The following is a 24037-nucleotide window of genomic DNA, read 5'->3' on the forward strand; positions in this document are numbered from 1 at the left end:
GCTAATCCTCCTGTTAATTTCCAGCATATGAGATCAATTGACTGTTTGTGTTTGTGTGTGAATGGAAGCCTGATTCTCCAAACAAATCACATCCATATGGCCATCCAACGCGGGGACAAATTAAAATGTCTCTGAAACGCCAATTATTAATGCTGAAGTGGTGCTTTTCTGAGGGCGAGTAAAGACAACAAAGAGTGATTGAGGAACAAGAACCACATGGGCCGGGACGAAGATGCTTACAGAGGAAGTTCCAACAACAAACTATTCGCAGCTGCTGTTGTGGTAGAGTGTGAAGACCATATGAACCGCAGTTTGTCCCAGTCTTATTACATTTTTAATGACATTCATACAAAAATCTCATCTTTAGAGATTTTTTTTTAAACTTTGTGTAATGCATGCAAATACTCTGCTCATTTTCATGTTTTCTCACATTGAAAAGAGGATAATTTCCGTAAACCTTGATAAAATGAGACACAAGTGCTTTTGTTTGCACTTCTCTAAAACAATTAGATTGGCTATAAAGTTGCAACTCGTGCAGAAATCAGGTAAATGATACAGCGTATCCTGCTTGAAAAGGATTTGCAAACCATTTGGCCTCACTGCTCTTCATATTACCTTAATGCCTCCCAAAAGGCCAAAGCCAAGAATGAATTATTGATAGCCATCATATGGATCGCACGCTGTGGCTCCACATGCCTATTAGAGAGTTTTGTTCATTCATTTACGCTAGCTTGGACTGCTGCCTTGAACTACGCATCACTCTTCTTTTACTTTTATCCATTAGCTGGTAACAATAACTGACTTTACGCAGGTTGCATGAGCTTCCAGCAAAACAAAGTTGTGGGGATCATTTTCATTGTTTACGGTGCGCGGAGGTTGTGCTTTATTGCCTGTAATTTGACCTTTGACGTGTCTGGTGCGCCTCTTAGTCAGAGAGTCAATTTTCTCCATTTCTGCATGGAAATTGGAAAAAGGGAGACAACACTAAATGATAATTGCTAAGTTTAAAAAACAGAAATCTAATTGCATGGATCCCTCTGGAGACTAATATTGGACTATCTTATAAAAGGCTCACAGTATCCCAGCAATGATTTATTGCTAAATTCCAGTCATTTTCAATACATTATAGTTTCCAAATTGTGTTTAAATTGAGTGTAGAGGAGAAAAGGCCATTAGGAGATGCAGAAATGAAGATTATATTTAAATATTCATGCACTCGGTACCTTATTATTGAATCTGTACACTAACAAAATCAATATTAAGTGCAGTTTGACATAAATTTATTTATGAATTTCGACTTTCTAAGTACTTGCATTTTTTCACTCAAAAAAGGATGAGTATAATGCTGTAATGATATCAAAACAGAGTGTCAGAGTGCATTAGTCTGGGAGTTTATGAACCCACACATAAAAACTCACGAGCGTCCCTGTAGAAGTGCTTACTAGGCAGAACTGTCGCTTTTTACAAACATCAGTCATTTTACAGCCCTGTATCGCGGGGCGCTCCTCGGCTGTGGGTGATAGTTAGAGAAAGATGCAGTCATCTTGTTTGTCCTAAATGAGATCTTTGCAGTAAGCCTACTTGTATTAAGGCCTGGGAGTGGGACTGTGTAACATTTAATTAAAATGGATGTCTCTCGTTGTGCCTAACCTGTCCCCCTAACTCCTTTTTGTTTCCAGGCCATGTCTTTGTTTAGACAACAGCCCAATGTGACACTTATGACATGAGGACGTTGTGGTTCAGAGGATTTTCTTGTTGCATGAGTCTTAATACAGCAGCATAAAATAACATGTGATTGGTTGTCCCTCACTGAAAGCCTCAAGGAGAATTATAAATATACTGCCGGTAATAAAATATCCACGCAGTTTCCTCTTCTATATTGTGTCACCGAGAGCACAAGAATCACAAAGTTTCTCATTTGTATCACACATGCTCTGTTTTCAAAACAGTTTGTCATCCTTTTGTTTTTTTTTTATAGAAATGTGAGCAAAGTTAAAAGGCTCTTTATTGAAGGAGCCACATCTCTGGACACAAGATGATGCCATAAAAGCAGGAAGGCATGGAAAAGCAAAACATCAATCTGAACTAAGAGGGGGAAGCAATAAATCAGAAAATCATAGCCTTCAGCCCCGCCTTTAAAATCAGTTAAACAGATTCAAAAAGCCTGATTCTGCTCGAGTCTCTCTGTAAGCACCCTTATAAAGCCTTTATGTGCCTTAGACACAGAGGATAAAAACACAAAAGCTCATTGGGAGACAGAAAAATGATGGTCACTTCCTGGGAAGTGGGTGCTTTGAACGGCGGTATCGGTATCAGGATCGCAGAGCGGAGATGAGTGGCCAAGAATCAAGGAAGTCGTCCCTCCAAAGCATTTCTCTAATATGTTTTACAAACCTTTCCAGGTCTCTAGGTGCACCTCCATCCAGAGTTAAAGGATGTATATGAGTTTATCAGATTTATCAGTGCATCTGCATTCAAACAATTTCCTTATTTTCTTAGTTTAGAAACATGTCGTCTGTTCTGCTTCGACTCAAGTCCGACGGACGAGGTGGATAAAGATGTAACAGCGTCTATCAATCACTTAGCAGTCTTGATACGGATCTGCTCTCGAGGCACATGATGCATCCATGTGCAAGTCGGCTTGAAGTTTCCGCAACTTTTACAGCAGACTTTTAACTTCTGAACAGGAGAGGCAATCTATTATCAGTGACCACTGGATCTTAGTAATGATTATCCGCGGCAGAATAAACCTGGTGAAGAACATGAAATGAAATAAGCCCTGAGAAATATGACCTGCTACAAGAGGGCAGCCCATAAAAAGTGCATGTCCTTTTTCTCCCCTTATCTCCTCTAAAGAGCTAACACCGAGTGCTGGCAAACATGTGGGGAGGAAAAGGAAATTTAAATCCAACACGGAGCAACTTGACGGAAAAAAAAAAAAAAAGAAGCCTTGGACGGCAAGTTATCTGAGTAAGCAGACAGATGTCTGCGGAAACCAAGAAAATGGAAAGATAGACGAGTAATGAAGAGAGAAAAATTAAAAGTTCTGGACTCCAAAATGTCTGTCAGGCACCATTGCAGCCACTTTTTCCCTTTTACTCTCTTATATGCTAAAAACAACACAAAGTTCCTCCTACACCAGTATCAGATACCTGCCCTGGAGTACAAGAGAAAAAAGTGCGTTCAGTTGCCCAAAACTGGCAATGCGGAGAGACGAATGTTACTGAAAGTGTCAAGAAAACAAACCCCAGCGATGTTTTGCGGCATCGGTGGGTGAAAAAAAGAAAAAAAAAACAACAAAAAAAACACCATTTTGTATCATGGCATTTATTAAGGTAACAAAAAATGATTTATATTAGAAGTGATTGAACACATAGTGGATCTCCCATATTATGTGAGTCTATTAAATGCTGTTAAGATCCATTAAAACGTACCGAAGCAGCAGATAATACGCTTTGTAATTTTCAGCAGGAATGAGAAAATAGATCATTTTTTCAGGAAAATACTCCTCAGGTGGCGTTGAGGTATTAATGAGAACTCGTATTCAATTTCATGCTTTGACTGCGAGAAAAGTCGTCTTCATTCCAACAATAACAGATTAATAAAACCTGATCACGGTCACAACTGTGTGGTTTGGCTAAAACGTGTTAATTGTTAATGAGAGCCGATGCTTTCAGAGGAGCTTGTGATCACATTCGTTTCGCAGCCAAATTCCTATTTACTTTTTCCCCGGAATATCGGTTTCAGACAGTGCGTGTTTTGGTGTTGACAGTGAAGGGGTTTCCAATTTGTCCCCTCTCAGTTTCAGTCCGCTTTCATCCCGGTTCACAGAAGAAATGGAATCATAAAAACCGTTCATGCTAAATGAAAAAGGGCATCATAAAGCCACATTACACTGAAGTACACTCCCCTGCTCCTTCCATCCTTATCAATATCACCCTTCGTCTCCGCGGGCATCCCTCTTCCCAGGGCCCCCTGAAACAAAGCATAAAAGCCTTAGAAAGAAGCACAATCTGTCACTCCTGTAATATGAGATAAAAGTCTTTAAAAGCTAAAGGTGCGCGTTGTTTTTATTTCTCCCTCTTCAAGCCCGCAGTCTTTAAGACTGTTCCTCAAGATTAGCAGCATAAAGAACTATATATTATTTGCAGAAGAGCTTAGTGAGCAGAGTGTAAGCCCATGCATATAAGTCCATTTCTATTAGAATTTCCATACATGCATTTTCTTGTTAGCATCAATATGCAAAACTGGTACCTACAAACAAATAATGCATAATGTACTGGAAGCAGGGCATCAATAACTGCATTTGAGCTTGAAAAGAAAATGCAAAAAGGCAGAGCATAAAGATAGGCTATATAAAATATACAAGACATTAAACAACGGAAACGTCAAAAATATAAAGCCCGCTCTTTGCTCGGGAGACAGCGAGTCATTTATCTATGAAGAGGAGGAGGAAATAAAAAGCGTCCATCTCTGAGCTCTGTGTATTTCATTCACTAACAAAGTCAGGTTATCTGCTTAGAGATAACTCTCTTCCTCCTGCCAGACCTCCACCCTGCATCAGAGAGGTGGAGAGGGAAAACAGTCACCTCGCATCATCTAAACTTCTCTGTCACTTTGAACGCAAGACGTGGTTTTGTTTTTTTACCTTGGGATGTTAAAAAAAAAAATCAACACTTTTTTTTAAAGAAAACTCTACGATTTGACCGTGAGACGGGGGTTTAATCTGTTGGTTTGGGAAAGCACTCTTGAATACAAAACCTGTCAGTGTACACCTCCTTCGGGCACTTTGGTATACCACATAACACATGTTCCTCTCTGCTGGCAGGCTCGGAGTAGAGAGGATGCTGTGTAGTTTTGTGGTGAGGTGTACTGTTGCTTCTGTTGCATTTTCTCCCACTGGTTTGACATTCAAGATTGCTCAATTATGTATGAACGGCAAGCAATATCCTTTACCATCAGGCCCCAATGTAACATATTTCATTTTCAAGGGCTGCAGAGCACAATCAGACCCTCTGTGTAATTATGACTTATTAAAAATGATTCCAAATTATCAGTGGATCTGTGTGCTGGAGTCTGGGTCCAAACTGAGAGCTGTTGCACTGCGTTACTGGCAGGATGACTTCCCATGGGTGGATGGACCATCAACTGTCCTTTGAAATTCCAGATGCTAATTAAAAGGGGGGGGGGGGACCATCAACGAGCTTGTGCACATATACATATATATATATATACACACACATTTCCTGACAAGAACAACCGGGCCGATTTATCTTTTGTTCTTAGGAATTTCAACAACTAATATTGAATATTAAAAAAGGCGCCAGCAATGACTTGTTGCAGTACACTTTAAGCACTTTCGTGACTAGTTTTTGTTCCTATTCGTGGTCTCGTAATGAGAAAACACACTTCAGCAGGGAAAAGACATCTCAAACAACATGTTTACCCTTCACACAACATGGAGGGATTAAAAATAGATGAGGGCCCCATCCATTATTTCAGCCTCCAAATGGCAAAATCTGTATAAAGCTCTGAGTATCCGTCTGGGCGAAAATAAATAAATCAAATATGCACTTCAGCCTTTCCTGCTCTTTTTCTGTGCAGGATATGGTGTCGTGTTTGTGGAGGACACATCCTGCTCTTGAAAACATGATGAGCTTTCTAAACATATATAAATAAACCAGGAGTTTTCAATTAGCTTTCACATCTTTTCTGTTAATTCAAATGATTTTGTCACATTTGCAGGGCAGCATATAATATTTAGACCACTTTCAGACTTCCCTCAGCCTCTTTTCCCAGCTGAATTTTCTCTATCTGAAGTATTCTAATTTGCCAACACAGTGGTGTCAGAAGTGATTTTGCCGTAAAGTCACTAATTATATGCAACATCAATGCGATGTGGGGAAAACGTTAAAAATTTAGCATCACAAGACAAATGGAAAAATGCGTGCTGAAACAAGGAAAAGAAGCACTAACATTCACAGTTTTTCAATGAATAATGTATGTTTTTCCCTGCTTCGCGAGGACTCGCCCAGACTGGCTTGAGTGTCACTCGCATTTTTATCCCTCAAAAAATATGTGTTTATGACTTTTAGCATGCAGCACTGCTGTTTGCACTCACTCATTGAAGGAACTGTTGACAATATGAGGCATTGTTCTATGGGCCGATTTCATCAGCATCCTGTGTGTGTGTGTGTGTGTGTGTGTAGATCTGGAAAAGCTAGTAGAGGAAAAAGAGACTCATGGGTTGCCCAAGACTCTCCCTTGTAAACCAGTTTCTACATGTAAAAATCTGCTCGTAGTTTTTCTCCCTCAGTACAAAACTAACATTTTAAAACGGCTCTTTCGCTCCTGCAGGGGGAGATTTCTGATTTCTCCCCCGTCACAACAATACAATAATCAATATTGTTGTCAACTCTTTGTGAAACAAGAATGGGAAAAGTAGAGAGGTGGTTCCTGTGCACAAAGGCGATGGCGTGTTCTGTGCAAAGGTGCAAAGGAGGTTGATAAACTGTTGGTGCATCACGCTGACAGCAGCTAACATGACCTGCCCTCTGCACTCTGCTAACCAAGACTGACACATCAGGGCGCCGTTTGTCCAACAAACAACTTTGCTTCAATCTGAAGGTATTTTTCATAGCTCCCTTTACACTGTAATTATATTCCAAATCATTATGTGTTGTAAAGTCTATTGACCCCTAGTAAACTTATATTTACCAAGCTGGAACAGTTAATGAAATAGTCTTTTAATTAGCGCTCCTCTTAAGGGTGAAGAATCTGAAGGGGTCCCTGTTTTGTTTTGGCTTTGTGGTTGACTGAAGGGTGCAAATCCTCTGTTCTAAGGTAAAACTGTAATATCTTAATTAAGACGCGCCGTTTAACTGTTTGCAGTCAAAGTCTGCACCGTTGTTTATACCCCTGTGCCATGCCGGGGCGGCACCTGCAGTATAGGAATATTCACCACGCTATGAATCAATAAAACAATATCATAATTTCTTCTTTTGTTGTTTTGTTTTTTTAGGGCCGGGTCGTTTTTCAAGCTTGACTGATTGAAAGTGGTCTGACTACTCAAGGTAACAACTGGAGAGGGGGTGGGTAGGGTGTGTGTGTGTGTGTTGGGGGGGGGGGGGATTTTGCTGCTTGTATAATGCAGTCTTTGGCAGGCTCTCTCTTTGTATTAGGTACATTAGGACGGAAATGTGCACTAACTTAAAAATGCTCATGTGAAAAAACATGGAATGTATTAAATTAATGGTCTCTTTTGCCTCGGGGCAGTAATGAAAAGGGACCCCCAATGAGTTCATTTTTCACGGCTTTGGTTATGCATTCAACACTCTAATTGAATTTCAATGTAAGTTTTACAAAGTCTTTATTACAGTGACTCTTGATGTAAATTACATGTGATCTATCGTGGGACTTTCACCCATTAAGCAATTTAATTGTGACATGCACTTTCTACACACCTCATGCTTTTATGCTTATTCCTCCTCATCTAAATTGTCAGTTTCCTCTATTAGAAGAAAGGCACTTTATGCGGTTTGAGGAAAGTAGTCTGCACACACTCCTGGCAACTTTCATGAGAACAGCTCCTTAAAAGGAGTAATTGCTCCTCTCCCTCATGCTAGGAGAGGGGACAGCACCCGACAGCTAAAGTATACTGGAGTATACACAAGTCACAAGAATTTGCAAGATGTTTGCACATGACTGCACACTCTTGCATTTTATCTGAGAAACGTAGATTATTACATTTATCCTGCAAGGAAGGGGGAAAAAAAAAAATCCAGCTCCGTGTTCAAGTAACATTCAGAGCGTTTTCCAAATTTCTGTACGAGAGGAGCGAAAATAAACATGCCAAGTATGACAAATATTACAAATTAAGTGGATCTGCAAAACAAGAAAGTGATACGTTTTCTGTTTCTTGCCCAATGTTTTGCACACTGTGACCTGTTACTGGCAGAACCAACCTGGGAGTCAGTTTTCTCTGTCTCCATCTAGTGTTTCTGCCCGAAGCCGCTTTCTCAGCTTTCACACAACCTGAGAATAAATAGAAACCCCTCACCACCCTTTTCCTTTAACATGAAGGCCACTTGAGTAACAAAAAGCCTAAAAAAAAAAATTAAAACAAAACGGAAGTATTAATCATAGACTGTACATTTCTCATCGATACAATGAGTGCGCAGAGGCACACGTGTGAATGTGCGTGAAATCCTGAGGCTGATTTGACCTGATCATTAGAGGGGGGAAGAGGCTTGACCTGATATTTCCTCTGTTGTTTGGTCAGGAAAGGGACGTTATTGTAAAAGGACTGTAAAGATAAATAAGCCCACCGTTTCCATGGCAAAGACACAAACACTGACTGCTGAAGACAAAAGAGCACAAGACAATAAATCCAACACTGTCAATTTTGTTTAGTTTTCAGAGTGTTTTTGAGGGAAATATGGTTTCAAAACAAGAAGCCGTGTCCATTTTTCCACAGAGAAAGGGAAATCTGATCTGATCTTTTTTCTGCACAGGCCCCAGTTTCATCTTGTATATTATTTTCCATGCCACGCCATCATGATTGGTCATAGGAATATCTGACACCATATTTTGCCTTTGGATCAGGAAACTCCTTGTACAGCTGTATACATGTTTTTATAGCCTTTGAAAGAAAGGGCATTGTCTTTAAATTCCTAAGAATGCTTTGTCCAGCCTTCAAATTTAAGTGAAAAACCATCCCAGGCACCTTTTTTTTTTTTCACAGGCTAAACAATCACGAGTACCTCTGCCTTATTCAGGTCAACAAGAGTTCAGCTCATTACAACAAACCCGAGTGCATTAACTTTTCGTATCATCCAAGTGTGTGTGAACATGAATGCAGAAAAGCTTCAGGTTCAACTCTCATTTTTCTGCCCTCCCATCAACTGATCATCGACAGCATAAAAACCCTCCAAGGCGAGCCTCTGTCCCTCTAACACCGCTACATCTTCTCATCGTCAGGGGAGACGAGGCTCGTCAGCAGCGAGGCATGATGAGGAGCGGCCTTATCACTCCAATACAAGAGCAAACACAGGAGTCTTTACAGCGCCTCATCTCAGAAAGCAGCGCACGGCGAGATTACTGGCCTTTAAGAAGCCCTAAGACACGACCAATCCCGAGTAGTGTTTTATCTTGACAGTTTGCAGCGCTTTGTTTGCCTTTTCTGTGAAGCTTGGGGATAAAAGAGCTGCCTCTGTGAGCTGCGTCTGATTAGGATCTAATTGTTAACATTCACGGTGCCTTTTTTATCATCCGCCCAGTGTTACCATACGTGCAGCAGGTAGAGGCCTTTCCAGTGTTATGAAGGACTCTTTGGCTGCTGCTCATGTGTGCTACTCAAGTACTAGTTAGCACTGAGGTGGCAGGAGAGGAGCCCCCAGCTCGTTGACATCAACAACAACAACAACAACAAACAGGAATTGATGGCGAGTGTTTATTATCTGGTTTAATTGCTCCTCATCTGGAGGATCTGACAGTTGCGGTTAATGAGAGAGGGAGAGGAGGCACACACTGTTGGCAGTGAGCTTCATAGTGTAAGACGTGCATGTGTGTGTGTGTGTGTGTAGAGGATAGACCACATTGAAGCCAAACAGAAGCAACGCAGAGGATGTGGGGAAAGATCAAATTGTTTATCAAATGATCAAAACAGGCCACGAAATCAGGAATTTCCAGAATTCCCTGGGGCTTCTCCTCTCTCAGTGTAACCTGTGTGTCATTACTGCAAACACTCCGCAATAACTAAATCTGTAAAACACACACACACACACACACACACACTAACGTATTCACAGGCTGTGTGCAGTAATCAAATGCCAAGTAAAGACAGGATATTTCTTAAATCGAGCCTCTTCCTCCATTTTTCATCTGGGATGCAGCAGGCCGGGCTCAGGTCCAAGCATGCAGAGACCTCCCTGACATTGTACAGTGTCACGCACACACATCCAGGCAAGGTTTAGCTAGAAAGTGTGAGGACCAGTAGGCCTTCAGGCAAGAGCTGAGCGTGGCCTGGAGGACAGGACAGATGTACCTCTCTTCACAAGTTGTACGTGATGATATTGTGCCTCCATGTCACAAATAAACACACACACACACACCACCATAACCACCTTCAGCTTGTTGTCCCATTCATAAATTCCTCCCGGTGAGAAACACGGGCATTTCTCAAACACAGCAAACCCGCCCCTTTTACTACTGGCGCTCAGCAGGCCCACATGGGAACAATTAGGGGTAGATGCAAGTTTGGCGAAGGTCCGTAGCAACAGCTGCATATGTTTTTATTTACCTTTTGCACTGGTGCTGGATAATGTCATGAGCACATCTGCTACTGTGCAACGTAACCGTGGTTACATGCGTGGTTGACCCATGATTCTGTAATTACCCGCCAAGCGAGATGAAGAGGCCCAGCAACCACTCAAAGCCACACATAGCCCCCCCCCCATCCCACACACACACACACACACACACACACACACATCCCGTCTTCCCCTCGTCTCTCCAGTGGCAGGGAAGCCCGTCTGTTGTGCCAAGAGCACGGCACTGAGAGCTGGTGGCAGCATAGCAGAGGATGCTGAAGTGGCATTTGATGACCAAAATTGTCCAGAGGAGCCATTTTAACTGCATTTTGGTGTTGATGGACACAACATTCCAAATATGTGGGATCAAATGAGGTCGTTCTCAAATAAGCTGAGATAATCTTATCAAATTTCATGAGCAAATGGCATGTTTGAGGTCACGTGGCACAAGCTGCCGAGTCACAATCTGCTGCTGGGCCCCTTTGGGAGGTCTGACAACACTCAACGTTGACTAGGAATACTCCAGTGTTGCAGACGCACGCTCATGTCTGCAGACAAGTTTAGTGATAAATAATCGGGGGAATTTAAGAACTTGCTATAAATGTTTCCACAGCGAGTCGTTTGTTTAAAAAAAAAAAAAAGGCTCTCTCTCGCTCTGACTGACACACACACACACACACACACACACACACACGGTCATGTAAGGAGATTATTCACAGGTGGCAAATCAGCTGCAGGTTTGAGTGAAAAAAGATTTCCTTGTGATGTTCCCGCACTCTGAATTAAGCATTATGTGCTAAACTTTTCACTCTCTCTAAAGGTCTTTTTGTGTGTTTGAAATTCCAAAAGTTCACATTATTAAGCATCTTTACACAGCAACCTCAAAGCAGCCAATCAAGACGGGACTTGTTTATAATAATGATGAGTGATTATGAGCAATAACAATGAAGACCATATATGGATCACTTCACAGGAGCAGCGTGTGTGGGGGCTGGTTGCCACCATGCTTAGCATCTCCCAGATGTGCAAACCATATGTTCTGACTGAAATTAAAACAAAAAAGACACACTGAAACATGAAAGGGATTTTTTAACTTTGTAAAGACAGTTAACAGTCGGTACAGATAGGGTGATGGCCGAGAGAGGCCACATGAAAGAACTGGGGATGTTGGCGTGCTTTTTGCACCACTTATTCCATTTCCTGCTCGTAAGTTCACGGAGCAGATGGGGACCAAAGGCACAAGGAAGTTTAGATTTTCTGCCCCACAGCCCATTGTATATGATGCATGTAACTGCGTAACACTGCACTGTTATCATTTACAGGCGCTTTGGTGAGCACCACGAGGTCACAATAACAGAGGTGAGGAAAGGGTAGAAAGTCATTTTAGCCACGAGAACTTCCTTAATGCCTGTGATTTGATATAGGATACATTTAAACTGTGGTTAAAATTGAAAAGCAGCGCTTTTAACTTCAACTGGCAAACTTTTTCTTTCATTTGTATTTTGCATTGCTCAGGAGTGAGCCATGATTTACACAGAGCTCAACTATAAGTGCAGACAAAAAGCTTCAGAGATCGTTCGCGGCGAAACATCTAAAACTGGTTAATTCAGGAAAGAGGATTTGCAGGCAGGCTGATGGCTCATCCAGAGCTTTCTGAAAACAAGTTCAATACTGCCCTCTACTGTTGTTTCAGTGCGTAGCAGCAAGCAAAACCTCAGCAGCTGAGATACCGAGTAGATCCAGTAACTTGTTTTCCTTTTACGAGAGGAGATTTGCAAGGGATTTCATTTTCTCAAGGAAAAATAAACCCCCTGAAAGAGTGAGCTTCCTCTCTGAGAGTGAGCTTCCTCTCTGAGAGTGAGCGCCTTCTCGACCAGTGTCTTCACACGTCCTCTATGTGTCAGCTGTAACAACTGCAGGGTCTTCTCTACATCAGTCCGCTGTGCCGCCTGCATGGAGACATGTTTATTCAACGCCTGCCGTGTCTGTGTCTGGATAATGTCCACCCGCAGGCTGCGGCTGGCAGAGGTCTGGCTGGATTTCTGCTTGTATAATCAGTCCCCACTGCACTGAATGACCAGTGCATCACCTTTCCAGACTACAAACAGCCGCGTGCGTCCTGCTACCGGTCCGATGAAGTCTTCAAAATATGTGTGTTACATGAGTGTCACGATGTACCGGTAGCATCATGTTCATAATGCACATAAGATAATATCCCAATAGGGCCAGACCAGTCACCATCCCTTTTACACTCAAACAGAGTACCCCACCCACCCACCCCCCACCCACCCCTATTATGACACACTGCTTGTTTACACAGAGCCAAACTAAGCTGGTAGCACTCTGCCATTCCATAAACACGGTAGAATCAACTTGTAAACACAACGGCATCTTTAATTAGCCTTTCCGCCGCTCTACTGCGACTGCTGGCTGAACAATACCACTTCCTGTCTGTGCAGATGGTGAAGCGTGAGGAGTCTGAGCAGGTGGAGGAGTTGCTGGTTCTACACATAAACGGACTCACATTGTCCACATTTTCTATACGTACACATACGGCAACAGTACCATCATTTCAAATTCTTACTGATAATCTTCATGGTTCATTTGCTACTTTGAAATATTGAGTAGATAGTGGGGCTTAATAACGTGGTTCCACCCGGAACACAAGCAGGTTGAGTTTGTTTATTTGCACATAAATGGATAACTTGGATGAATCGCTGTCATTTGTGATAGTTTTTTTTCCTCTGGAATTTTGCCCTGAGATACCTTCTTTTTTTTTTTTTTTAGTCTTAAGGGCTGTTTAATAAAAAAAATAAATAAATAAAACACACCAAAGCCATCCAATGACAATTATTTCTTACTCACCCTGGCCCTGCACAGAAAGAACATCTTTTCCCCAAATAAGAGAACCTCTTAGAACTACTCTTTCGTATGGCCTCCAGCGACACAACCAACAAGTCTGCACTCGATTAGACTGTCAAGAAAAGCCAATAATACCCGTGTTTATGTTTATGGCTCCTGCTTTATGAGAGAGATTCATTTGTTCAGATGAAGCCATTGTTGATGTTGAACCTGAAGAGAATTAAATCTGGTTCTCTTGTAGCATCTATGGTTGAGTTTTCAAAATCAAGTCGGTGTCATTAAAGGGAGGGAAAGTGTCACTATCAAACATGGAAGACAAATTTCCTGTTTGAGTATTTGACATCTCATCAGGGAGAAAATTAAAACTGCTGCCCTCTGTCTGTGCATGAGAGGAATTCACCATGGAAAAGTCTGAGATGGTCTGTCTGATCAGACCCGACTCGTTCGGTTTTCCCTCAGGGATGCTGGAGCGGTCCAACGACGGCTGTTCAGTCGTCAAATTCTCATATGCAACATTGTGTGTGGACGGGACTGTGGAAGTAGGATTTTACATTTTTAGTATTTTTGGGGGGGGGGAATCGTATATAATCCATTTTATTTAATGCAGAACTAAGATTTTTTTGTTGTGTTACGGGAATTTTTTTTGGGTCCAATTTACAAGCTCTACATCATCGTTTCACTCTATAGTCACCTACCCGGTTATTGTTGAACTGGTGAAATATAAGATGTGTTTGATTAGAATTTTTGTTTCAAAATAAGACACTGAAAGGATAAAATTGTAAGTGAGGTTTATGCAGATACTTATTGGTCAAGAGATTACATTTTGCGATACTCCAATAAATTTAATTCATACTTGGATGGCTCCTGCCTTTTTTTTTGTTCCTTTTAAAAGAAGAATTAATTTTCTCATCACGTACTGTATTTTGAGGGATGTACTCCAATCTCACTTGAAATTGTTAAAGTTGAAAGAATAATTGTCCAACTCAACAGCAAACAAAAGTAACTGCATGGTGTGACGACAGTAAAAGCCTTTCAATGGCCGGTGGTCAAAATAGCATCCGATAATTAATCGCCACTTAAGTTTTACTGTGTTCATCAGCGGCACACTCACTTGTGCATGGCAGGGTGTTCTCCGTGCTCCAGTGCATTTTGTGATTTGTCTCTTTGAAGGTGAGCACAACATCCAGCCTGTAGAACGGCTGCCAGAGGTGTCTGCTGTCTGTGCAGGCCTGTACAACAAACCGGGTTTAGATGTTTTACACTAATGAGTTCTTCTGGGAAATGCGAATGCACTTCAACCAAAACTGCGTGGATGGTGATGAATTATCTCGGCGCTGACCTTGGTCTGCAGGATTTGGTCTGTGGGGATGGTCAGAGTCACAAAGTCTCTCGTCTCTGTGACAGTGAAATCATCCGTCTGGTTCACTGACACGTTTCTGAGCGTCAGTGCGTCGTCGTCGTGGCTGCCTCGCCTGGTCAGACCCACGCGTTGTTTGAAAACATGCAGAACCGTGTCCTCGGATGTGGACGCAGTCACTGAAATGTAGATGAAACTATTTGACTGGAATCGAAAGTGAAACAAGTAGAACACTGACTGTACCTCACTCCAGTACTCTCAGATGGGAATACTGTACTATATTTAAAAGTTAACCAGTCACTTTGAAGATCAAGGTTTGACACAATAGAAAGTAAAAGCTTGCAGGAAATGATTTCAAGAGTTGGGATCACTTAAGACTGGAGCAGTGTCTTGATGAGGATGTGAACTACTTCATTAAAGTTTGATGACCTAAAGGTCAGGCCTCATGAGGGGAAAAAAAGCCAACTTTAAGATGTCTGTATCACATTTGTACAGGATATTGCTTTATTGGTAGTGAGTAAATAATCTGAGTACTTCCTCCACTGCTGATTAGGGCAAATGTGTCACAGCTTCATGTCTATGATGAAGTGCTGTTTATTACACACCTTTTGGACAGGTAGCTTCCAGACTGTAGGCATAGTGACCACTGACCAGCTTCAAGGACAAGAAGTCACCCTCATCCTCCATCACCTGCGTTCACCGAAGACAACAATGAGTTTCAGTTGTAATGTCTGTAAAGGTCACTGGGTGGCAGGATTGTGCGTGAGGTGCCTTACTTCAACAGGGCTCAACACCTCCCTCCTCCTGCCTTGAACGGTGACGTCGGGTCCACTCACGTCGACGGTCATCTGGACCAAACTGGCGTCTGCCAGAGCAACGATAAGCTGATCGCTCAGAGACAGAGACCATTGCAGCTGAAACAAACAAAAACAGACGCGCAAGCACATGAGGTCAAACACAGACAATGTCTGTCATTGACACCCCCCCCCCCACCACCTGTACTCACTCTCACCCCTGCATATGAATGTTGAATTAAATGGTTTTATGTCTCTAATAACAAACTACATTTCAACAGCACTTTTCAAAACAAAATGACAAGGTGCTTTACAAGTTTGGAATCAGAAATTCCAGACTGAGGCAAAAATCACATGGGGCAAGTCTCATTGATCCTGATAGTTAAAAACAATTAACAGCAAAATAAATAAATAAAAATGACGTGAAAAGCTGAAGAAACGGAGTGACATGAACTGAATTACCTCATTATTCCAGCTGTCATGAGGAAGCTGTCTGGTGACCTGAGAACATGAAATCAGATCAGGCACATAAGAAATCATTGTCATAATAATATTATTCTATAAGCGGGGTGGGGGTCTTCACTTCAACAACATTATTACTACAATGATTTCTTATGTACATCATGTCTTTGCTGTTGATTCCTGTCAAGCATCATTTTGATGTTCCTTTTTTCCAGGTGCAATACAAACAAAGTTATTATCAAATGCAAATGAGAACAGTGAAAGGTTGACCAACCCCACAATGGCCTCCAATTACCTGAATATACTCTGGGTCACACTGGATGTGCTGGCTGTTGGGAACCAGTGAGACCACCGGGCACTTCATCACGTAACGCTGAGGTCTGCCTCCAAACCGACTTCTACCCAAATTCAGCGTCAGGACATGGAAACTGTGCTGAAGAGGCAACATGCAGCAAGGTCAGAGGAGTCAGAATCTTCATTTTAAAGCGTGTTACGCCCTTTTTGTCGTGCCTGTTGCTGGATGAAACATCCAGTGTAGCTGACTCTGAATATAAAGCCCCCGTCAGAGTCCTGGTGCAGGGAGAATCCACAGGCTGCCAGCTGCCGGTTCAGGTGCTCCAGAGACAACAAGCTGACTAGTAGAGAGCAAAAAGGCGAGTCAGAAACAAATGGACTTTTATCTTGCATGAACAAATACAGAGGACCTTCATTGTTACCACCATCTATTCGATCATTATTCCAAAAATATCTCAACAGGGCTCTAATTAGCAAAGCCTCATAACAACCAATAGAATTCAGCTTAACGTTTTGCAACTTCTTGAAAAAAATAAATTGTAAATTTCTATCAATCCTGATTTGTTTGCTTCATTTTGAAACTCTGATATTGGTACAAACTCTAATGTCAGTCTTTATCTCTTCTCTCTTAAGTATGAAAAATGTTTTTTTTTTTAAGGGGGGGGGTCCTTCACAACCCATTTTTGGCTTCTAACCTCTCCCGTACAATGTTAAATCCTTATTTTATTTCATATTCCCTTTCGCACAGTTATACATTTGAAGAAGTAAAAGTATACAGAATAACTATCAATCTAATTCTATCATAACACGATGTTTCCGTTCTTCATAAAGAATTACCTTGGCTTCGCAAGGCTCCAGACAGCCAGACCCCCAGCCCCTCAATCCTTGCACTCTGGATCCACATCTCCATGTATTCAGAGAAACACGAAACATCTCCTTCTGAAAAATGCAAGAACGTTTCTCACATCGTCGCCTTCTTAAAATAATCACCCGAGTCACTTTTACTTCAAAAGTTTTTCAGAAAATACAAAAAAACTGGAAACATCATAAAGAACTGTTTTAGGCAAGAAAAATTTTTTTAAAAATGACTCGGGCAGTTATTTTTAAAAAATAAAAGGTAAAGACATACCAGTTGAAACCAAAATTAACAGTTGCATTTCATCACGTTATAGCTTTACCTGATAATGTTGCAGCAGTGAGCCAGGCGCTCTTCTGGATGGTGAGCACATTTCTCAAGGTGAAACACTGTAAGACGCTGTTGGGAAGAAGACTGGATTTAGCTTATATATCAACAATACTGAGCTATAATTCTAAAATAAACTCACATCATTTTAAGGAGCATACAAAATCTTGTCAGATCCATCTCTGTTAGCTGACTAAACCTTTGTGTGAATGGAGCCTATTTGTAGGCGAGGGTACTGATGTCACTGAAGATGGAAGAACAGGTGTGTTTACTTTGACATAAAAGTAAGTGACCTCACAAAGAATGACCACTGTCCCCAGCAAGTGCGAGGAACTGGTTTCAAGCAGGTGTAGATGCTCCAACTTGTAAAGTGCTTTATATGACTTACTGCTATTTCACTGAGTTTCTCCTCTTTTTTGGTGACTTCTTCTACCCTGCCACACATATGCTGTGCCAATGTTTCTGATTATTGGTGCTTTAATTGAATATGAAGCAGTTGCTAGTTTCTTTGTCTGATCACATTTGGAACTGAGGCACTCTGCTTTCTACTTAACATTTGTCTCAAAAACCTGCATTAACTACAAGAAGCCCATTATTTTTCCACCAAGCTTAAAATGTTTCAAAAGGCTAGTGTGATTTTAAATGTGACAAATAATAAAAAAAAAAAATACAGAAAAACACACTGCCACATTATAGTTTATTTTCCTGATTGCACAATGCACTCACACTGTGCCAAGAGTAGCCCCAAATTTTATTTTCCATGTGCAACTTGAGTAAATTGTTTTTGTACTTGCTGTATTTAGATTGATTTAATAAAGTGGAATAGTAATCATATACACTGAACTCTCTTACATTTATTACATATGGGGGGAATCATCAATTGATTTAATCAAAAATAATTCAAAACGAGTATGCCGGATATGGGACAAAAATGATTATTCTCTTAAAATGCTTGAATCTCCATTGCATTATTACATTCCTTAACTTCATCGATAAGAGTTCACCTTTTGTGTGGGCTTTTAAGGTGAAACTTTATGGTTCGACATCAAAGGGTAAAACGTGAATTTTTTACCGTGGCAATTACGAGATACGGAAAGAGACACAGTACGCAATGTAAACCACTTACACTTTAAGACCAGGCGTCACACTGTTAAACAACAACTGGTGACAAAAACGTAAAGAATTAGCTAAATGTATTTACATTTCATGTTTTACCTCCCTGTAAAAAATCCAACTGCGCCCTCCCAACTAGATGATGTCATATCTACAACGTGAACCGCCATTTTGTTAGCTAGCTTGAGAGGTTAGAGGTAGGTTAGCCGACGCATGTAGTTGCAAATGTGTGCATTGTGATCGGTTTAGCTCGTGCTTAAATTTCAACTAAAGCGCTTGCGTCTTGATGCTGTTATTTGCATACATTTCTTTGACGTATACTCGTATTAGGAGAACAGCCCGTGTTTAAGTTGGAAACAAACAAAGCGTGAAAGCGGCTGGTCATTCATTTTTTTCAAGCCGTCTTGAGTTTGCTAGTTTGTTAGCTAGGTAGCTGGCTAGCTAGCTAGCTAACTTGTTCTCTGTCAACGTAGAAGAAAACGGTCAGCTTTCATGGCCGCCGGCTATTAAATAACAGACTTCGAAGTGTAATGAGTGGTGAGGTTACACGGTTTAGCTGCTCTTTTGTTTCCATAGCGTTTATCAGCACGAAGTAAAGTTAACAAGCGAGGGTTGACTCACTCCTGACTCGGTACATTGGTCCTGCGTTTTAACTTACTAGCAACACAAGCTGAGTCCATTCGGACTAGCTCGGCTTTTCAGAGACCATGTCGGAGTTGTACATTCGGGTGGCCGAAGATGAGAGCGAAGAGCCGATGGAGATCCCCTCAGAGGACGATGGCACCGTCTTGTTGTCGTCGGTAGCAGCCCAGTTTCCAGGGGCGTGCGGGCTGAGGTACAGGAACCCCGAGTCCCAGTGTATGCGTGGTGTCCGGCTTGTGGAGGGAGTCTTGCACGCGCCCGAGAACGACTGGGGAAACCTGGTCTACGTCGTCAATTACCCCAAAGGTGAGACAAAGGATACCAAAAGGGAGCGTTCACCAGGCTTATGTGTCCACTTAAGCTATATACCTCGGAAATTTCTACCCCGTGACCTTAATTAGTGCCAATTGAGAGGATTGCTTTATAAGCCTATGACCCAATTAGTAATATATTTTTGCTCCCTTAATTATCTTGAAATATTCTTTGGATATTCAGGTCTCAAAGCTTTTTTAACGTCCTTAACAAAGGCAAGTTGTCTGTTGATGAGGTAAAAAAAATAATCCCCCGGGTTTAAGAGGAAAACATGTCCAGGAGTCTCTGTCACTACCAGGCAAAGTTGCTCAGAGGGTCAATAGGTCAACCTCTCTCTGTTGATTTAGACAGATTTGTTTTTACATTTAACATAAATGCCTTTCACTCACCAGCCACTACACCTACTTCTTCTTAACAGATAACAAAAGAAAGATGGAAGAAATAGACGCTGCCTCAGCTGTGAAAGTCAAGAGGGGCTTTCAGAAGACATCAGACCTCATTGTCCTGGGGTTGCCATGGAAAACGACAGAGCAGGACCTGAAAGACTATTTCAGTACCTTTGGTGAAGTCATCATGGTGCAGGTAATGACATCTCATCCAGCTCTGAATATGCATGGTTAGATTGTACTTCTTCACTTTTGCTGAGGTGTAATAACAGTGGTCATCAATTATTTTTCAAAAACGTCATAACTCTTGAATCCCCCCCCCCCCCCTTATCAACTCCAGATCAAGAGAGATGCAAAGACCGGCAATTCCAAGGGGTTTGGGTTTGTGCGCTTCACTGACTATGAAACACAAACCAAAGTGATTGCACAGAGACACATGATTGATGGACGATGGTGCGACTGCAAACTCCCCAACTCAAAGGTATTTTGAACTCTGTACTTTCGTCAGCGCTCATTATGACGACACTGGGATCTCTGCAACATGTCTTAATTGAAATGCATCACTGAAAGTTATGTCCTGTATTTCTGTGCCTCTTCGTCTTCTCAGGCGTGTCCCGATGAACCCATGCGGAGCCGTAAAATCTTTGTTGGCCGCTGTACAGAGGACATGACCACTGATGACCTGAGGCAGTACTTCATGCAGTATGGTGAAGTTACTGACGTGTTCATCCCCAAACCTTTCCGGGCATTTGCATTTGTCACATTTGCCGATGACCAGGTGAGATTTCCATCGTCGTCGTCATCAAAATTTAAATATTTGTTGGCAGAGTGATGTCTGTAGTGGTAATGTCCATGTAACTCTTCCTCAGGTGGCCCAGGCCCTGTGTGGAGAGGACTTGATCGTCAAGGGCGTCAGCGTGCACATCTCCAATGCTGAACCCAAACACAATAATAGTAGGCAAATGATGGATCGGGCGCGGTTTGGGGCTGGTGGGTTTAGTCAGGTCTATGGTAGTAGTCGTGGTGGACTAGGCAGTGGAAGTGGAGGGGTTAACTTTGGGGCTCTCGGTCTCAACCCGGCAATGGTGGCGGCTGCCCAGGCAGCACTGCAGAGCAGTTGGGGGATGATGGGCATGCTGGCTAACCAGCAGGGTTTGACCACAACAGCAGGCACCGCCACCACCACCCGAGACCAGACCTATAGCTCTGCTAGTACCAGTTACAGCAGCCCCAGTTCAGCTAGCCTCGGGTGGGCTGCAGGCACCAACACTGCCTCCAGCAGCGGCTTCAGCTCTGGCTTTGGCACCTCTATGGAGTCCAAGTCTTCTAATTGGGGGATGTAGATAGCTCTTTGTTGCTAGTAGGCTAATCTGGTAAGTATACCCGGGGAACTGCTTGTATCTAATGTTCCTATTATTCAAAAATACACTGCCTTTCTTTGTTAATGAGAAAATGAATATTTGTGTGACTGATTATGCCGTCATACATTGAATGGGTGGGAAGTTTAGTTTGCTAGTGGAAGCTGCCACGCTACCTTTTCTTTGTTTTTGAGAAAGTGAGATGTGCATGCCAGATAAATATTTATAACCATGCACGAGAACCATGAGAACCCCCTCAGTCCTGTGTAAAGTGGGCTTGATATAACTATGTATCTGTATTGCATCTTTTGTTGTTTTTTGTTTGACGTCTGATGGAAACACCTTCATGAAAATCTCTTCTGCAGTTCGCCAACTCTTTCCCAATTTCCCGGGAGGAAGCGCCTCATTGGCAGCAATGTTCGACCGATCTCAGTATCAATTCCCCTCCTTCCATGCGTAAATGCTTTGTCATCAAAGAACACAGCTTCACTCTGCATATACTGTGTTAGACGGTGGGTGTTGCCTTTTTTCCTCTCCCCTTTTTTTCTCATGGATTTAGAAATCTTGTCTGCTCTTGTCGCTTTGGAGATCGATGAGTGGGATTGATGTTGGACAGAGTGAGAGTGAGCGAACGGGAGAGCAAAATGAAAGAAAGCAAGTGTGAGAAGGACTGTTTGTGCACCTTTTTTGTTGTTTTGTTTTTGTTGTTGTTTTTTTGTTTTTTTTTTAGAGACAAATGCCTGCGAGAGTTGAGAAGAACCTGTGTGCGAGTGTGAGAGGAAGAATCAAGTACGAGTGTGTTCCTAATGGCCATCACGAGGACATTTATTGCGTGTCGAGATTCCTTTCAGTTTTTCTATCAATTTAATTCACTAAAAACACAGTGAAATGTCAAGTGCTATGAGTATTTGTATGCTTTCTCTTGCTGTCTGATTCGCTGTGAGTGCCGTGTCTGCTTGTGTGCTTTATTTTCTCCTTGTTACCACCCTCTGTGTGAAAATGTGACTTTCTGCTGATGTTTGTGTGGGGAAACACCGGGGGGAGCTTGAACGTGTTGCAAGTGAGTTCAGAGGTGGACGTGGTGAATGTTGGACATGTTCCCATCGAAAGTTTGAAGTTGCGAATGCATTTTCTATGTTTTGTGAATCAAAAGGAAGTGTGAAATAAAAGTGAATTTGACTAGGTGTAATGCCCTCTTCACATTATTGACCGTTCGTTAATGGAACTGCCAACACTTTAATTCACATGTATAGGAACCTTGGACACGGAACAGTGGCACCCAGACTGGAGGAGCTGAAGACATGTTGGCTGGGCCTGCACAGCTGCCTTAATCCTGCTAAGGATCATCCCCACCTCACTAGCAAGACTCCTCGGACCATCCCAAAACGAAATTTAGAGCGGACCATTCTCAATTGGGCAGAGGTATTCCCTTCATGCCTTCAAATGTCACACAATAGGACCAAAATCCACCCCCAGCCCCACCCCCCCACCCCCCATGCAGCTTGGCAACTTCTCGTAAACCTCTTTGATCTGTGATGCATTTGTGTCAGTAAATGTTTGCTTCCTTCCCTCGCTCCTGGAACACATGTTAGTACTGCTAGGTTCCCTTTTATTTTATTTTATTTTATTTCTCTCAATGTGGTTAAACCTAATTTCAAAGTACTAAAGCAAGAAGTGTTTTGTTTTTGTTTACCTTGTTGGAACGTATGAGTTGAGGATCTCTAAAGGGACATGGACAACTGATTGATGCCAGCAAGAGTTCACACTTTGTGTAATGAAATATTTTAGTATTGCGGTGCAAAAATAAAAAGTTTTGTTTTTAATCACCTGTGGTCTGTTAATCTAAATGTAGATTGGTGCCTCCTGTTTTTTTCACAGCAAGACATTCTGACTTGTGGCAGGTGAACACAGGTGAGACTTCGGTGACGGCCCTGCTCCACGCAGCTGCTGCCCTGAAGTTCACCTGCGTTTCTCCCGCCCTGACCCGTCAGTGGCTGCAGTAGGGGGTTATTAGCGTCTGTGCTGTCCGTGTCACCTGCGTCTCATCCAGTCTGAGGTTGAACGCGCTCTGGTGTCTGCTGGCCGAGTGTAGTAGCGGGTTTTAGCCTGTTGGCGGTGCTGATGCGACACTAACCCCCAGCTCGCCGCTATAAATCTACTCCCTAGGGTTAGAAGGTTTAATGTCTGCTGATGGAGGTGTAGTTGCTACAGTCTGCTAGCACGGAGGCTGTGACTGAGCTCACAACCAACTTTAAATTTAGTGAGGGACGCACATTTCTTTTGCTGACATTTCCCCATTGGTTTGGTTTATATTTACTAATGTCAATATCTCTTGTATACCAGTTTATTTTTTTGCATTATATAAAAATGTTCTGTGCTTACTGATAAACATGTTAGTATTTAATTTGAAAATATAATTGGCCATTATCAATGTTAGTAATGGCCTGTATGTCAGACATTTGTTTCCTCAAATAAATGATAAAAAAGAGGACAGACATAAATATCAGCCATTGTATATTCTCTATATATATATTATATATATATATATACATTGAGACCGATATCCACTAGGACCGCTGATGCTACTGTGCATCCCAAACTCTACTGCGTAGTCTCTAGTATAACGTCAACCTGTTTGAAGTTTTCAAGTTTTGCTTTCTGTGCTGTAAATTAAATCCTAAAGATACAGAAATTGTACAAATCTGTATGGCAAAACAAAATTGAGTTATAAACTGGATTTAAAAATCTGAGCGGTGAGTAAATGAGAATATAACCTCAACGCTCCTGAAACCTGTTACAGCTTTGTCAATAACCTGCGGCCTTGAGGGTCACCGCTTCCTGCGTGCTTCAAGGTAACTTTTGAACCGGTGCGCTTCCTCCCTCCCGCTGCCAGCGGGCTGAGCGGGTCTACCAGAGGAAATTCTTCAGAGGGTCCTCTGAGAACCGTGACTGGATCCAGGTGCC

The 24037-nt window shown here is 42.1% G+C and overlaps 2 protein-coding genes across 4 annotated transcripts; one reads left to right on the forward strand and one right to left on the reverse strand.

Moving 5' to 3' along the window:
* Positions 1 to 1249: 1249 nt before the first annotated feature.
* On the reverse strand, positions 1250 to 19399 carry ciroz (ciliated left-right organizer protein containing ZP-N domains). Of its 3 annotated transcripts, XM_086214528.1 has the most exons (12): positions 19034 to 19399; positions 17258 to 17334; positions 16917 to 17018; positions 16296 to 16420; positions 16081 to 16218; positions 15786 to 15824; positions 15306 to 15443; positions 15135 to 15219; positions 14512 to 14708; positions 14284 to 14401; positions 13573 to 13703; positions 1251 to 3975 (listed from the first exon to the last, which is right to left on the reverse strand). In XM_086214528.1, exons 3-12 carry the CDS (start codon positions 16987 to 16989, stop codon positions 3856 to 3858), a joined length of 1164 nt encoding a protein of 387 aa, XP_086070654.1. In that variant the 5' UTR covers positions 16990 to 17018; positions 17258 to 17334; positions 19034 to 19399; the 3' UTR covers positions 1251 to 3855. The 3 variants fall into 3 exon arrangements, with proteins under 3 accessions (XP_086070655.1, XP_086070654.1, XP_086070653.1); XM_086214529.1 differs by lacking the exon at positions 13573 to 13703 and having other exon boundaries at positions 1250 to 3975; XM_086214527.1 differs by lacking the exon at positions 1251 to 3975 and having other exon boundaries at positions 12647 to 13703.
* tardbpa (TAR DNA binding protein a) lies at positions 18536 to 22257 on the forward strand. Its single transcript, XM_086214530.1, has 5 exons — positions 18536 to 19323; positions 19748 to 19911; positions 20056 to 20196; positions 20323 to 20493; positions 20585 to 22257. Exons 1-5 carry the CDS (start codon positions 19083 to 19085, stop codon positions 21056 to 21058), a joined length of 1191 nt encoding a protein of 396 aa, XP_086070656.1. The 5' UTR covers positions 18536 to 19082; the 3' UTR covers positions 21059 to 22257.
* Positions 22258 to 24037: the final 1780 nt, after the last annotated feature.

This window comes from Aulostomus chinensis, chromosome 9, assembly GCF_037954235.1.
Source record: "Aulostomus chinensis isolate RoL2024-O1b breed Wild chromosome 9, RoL_Achi_v1.0, whole genome shotgun sequence".
Taxonomy (NCBI): Eukaryota; Metazoa; Chordata; class Actinopteri; order Syngnathiformes; family Aulostomidae; genus Aulostomus; species Aulostomus chinensis.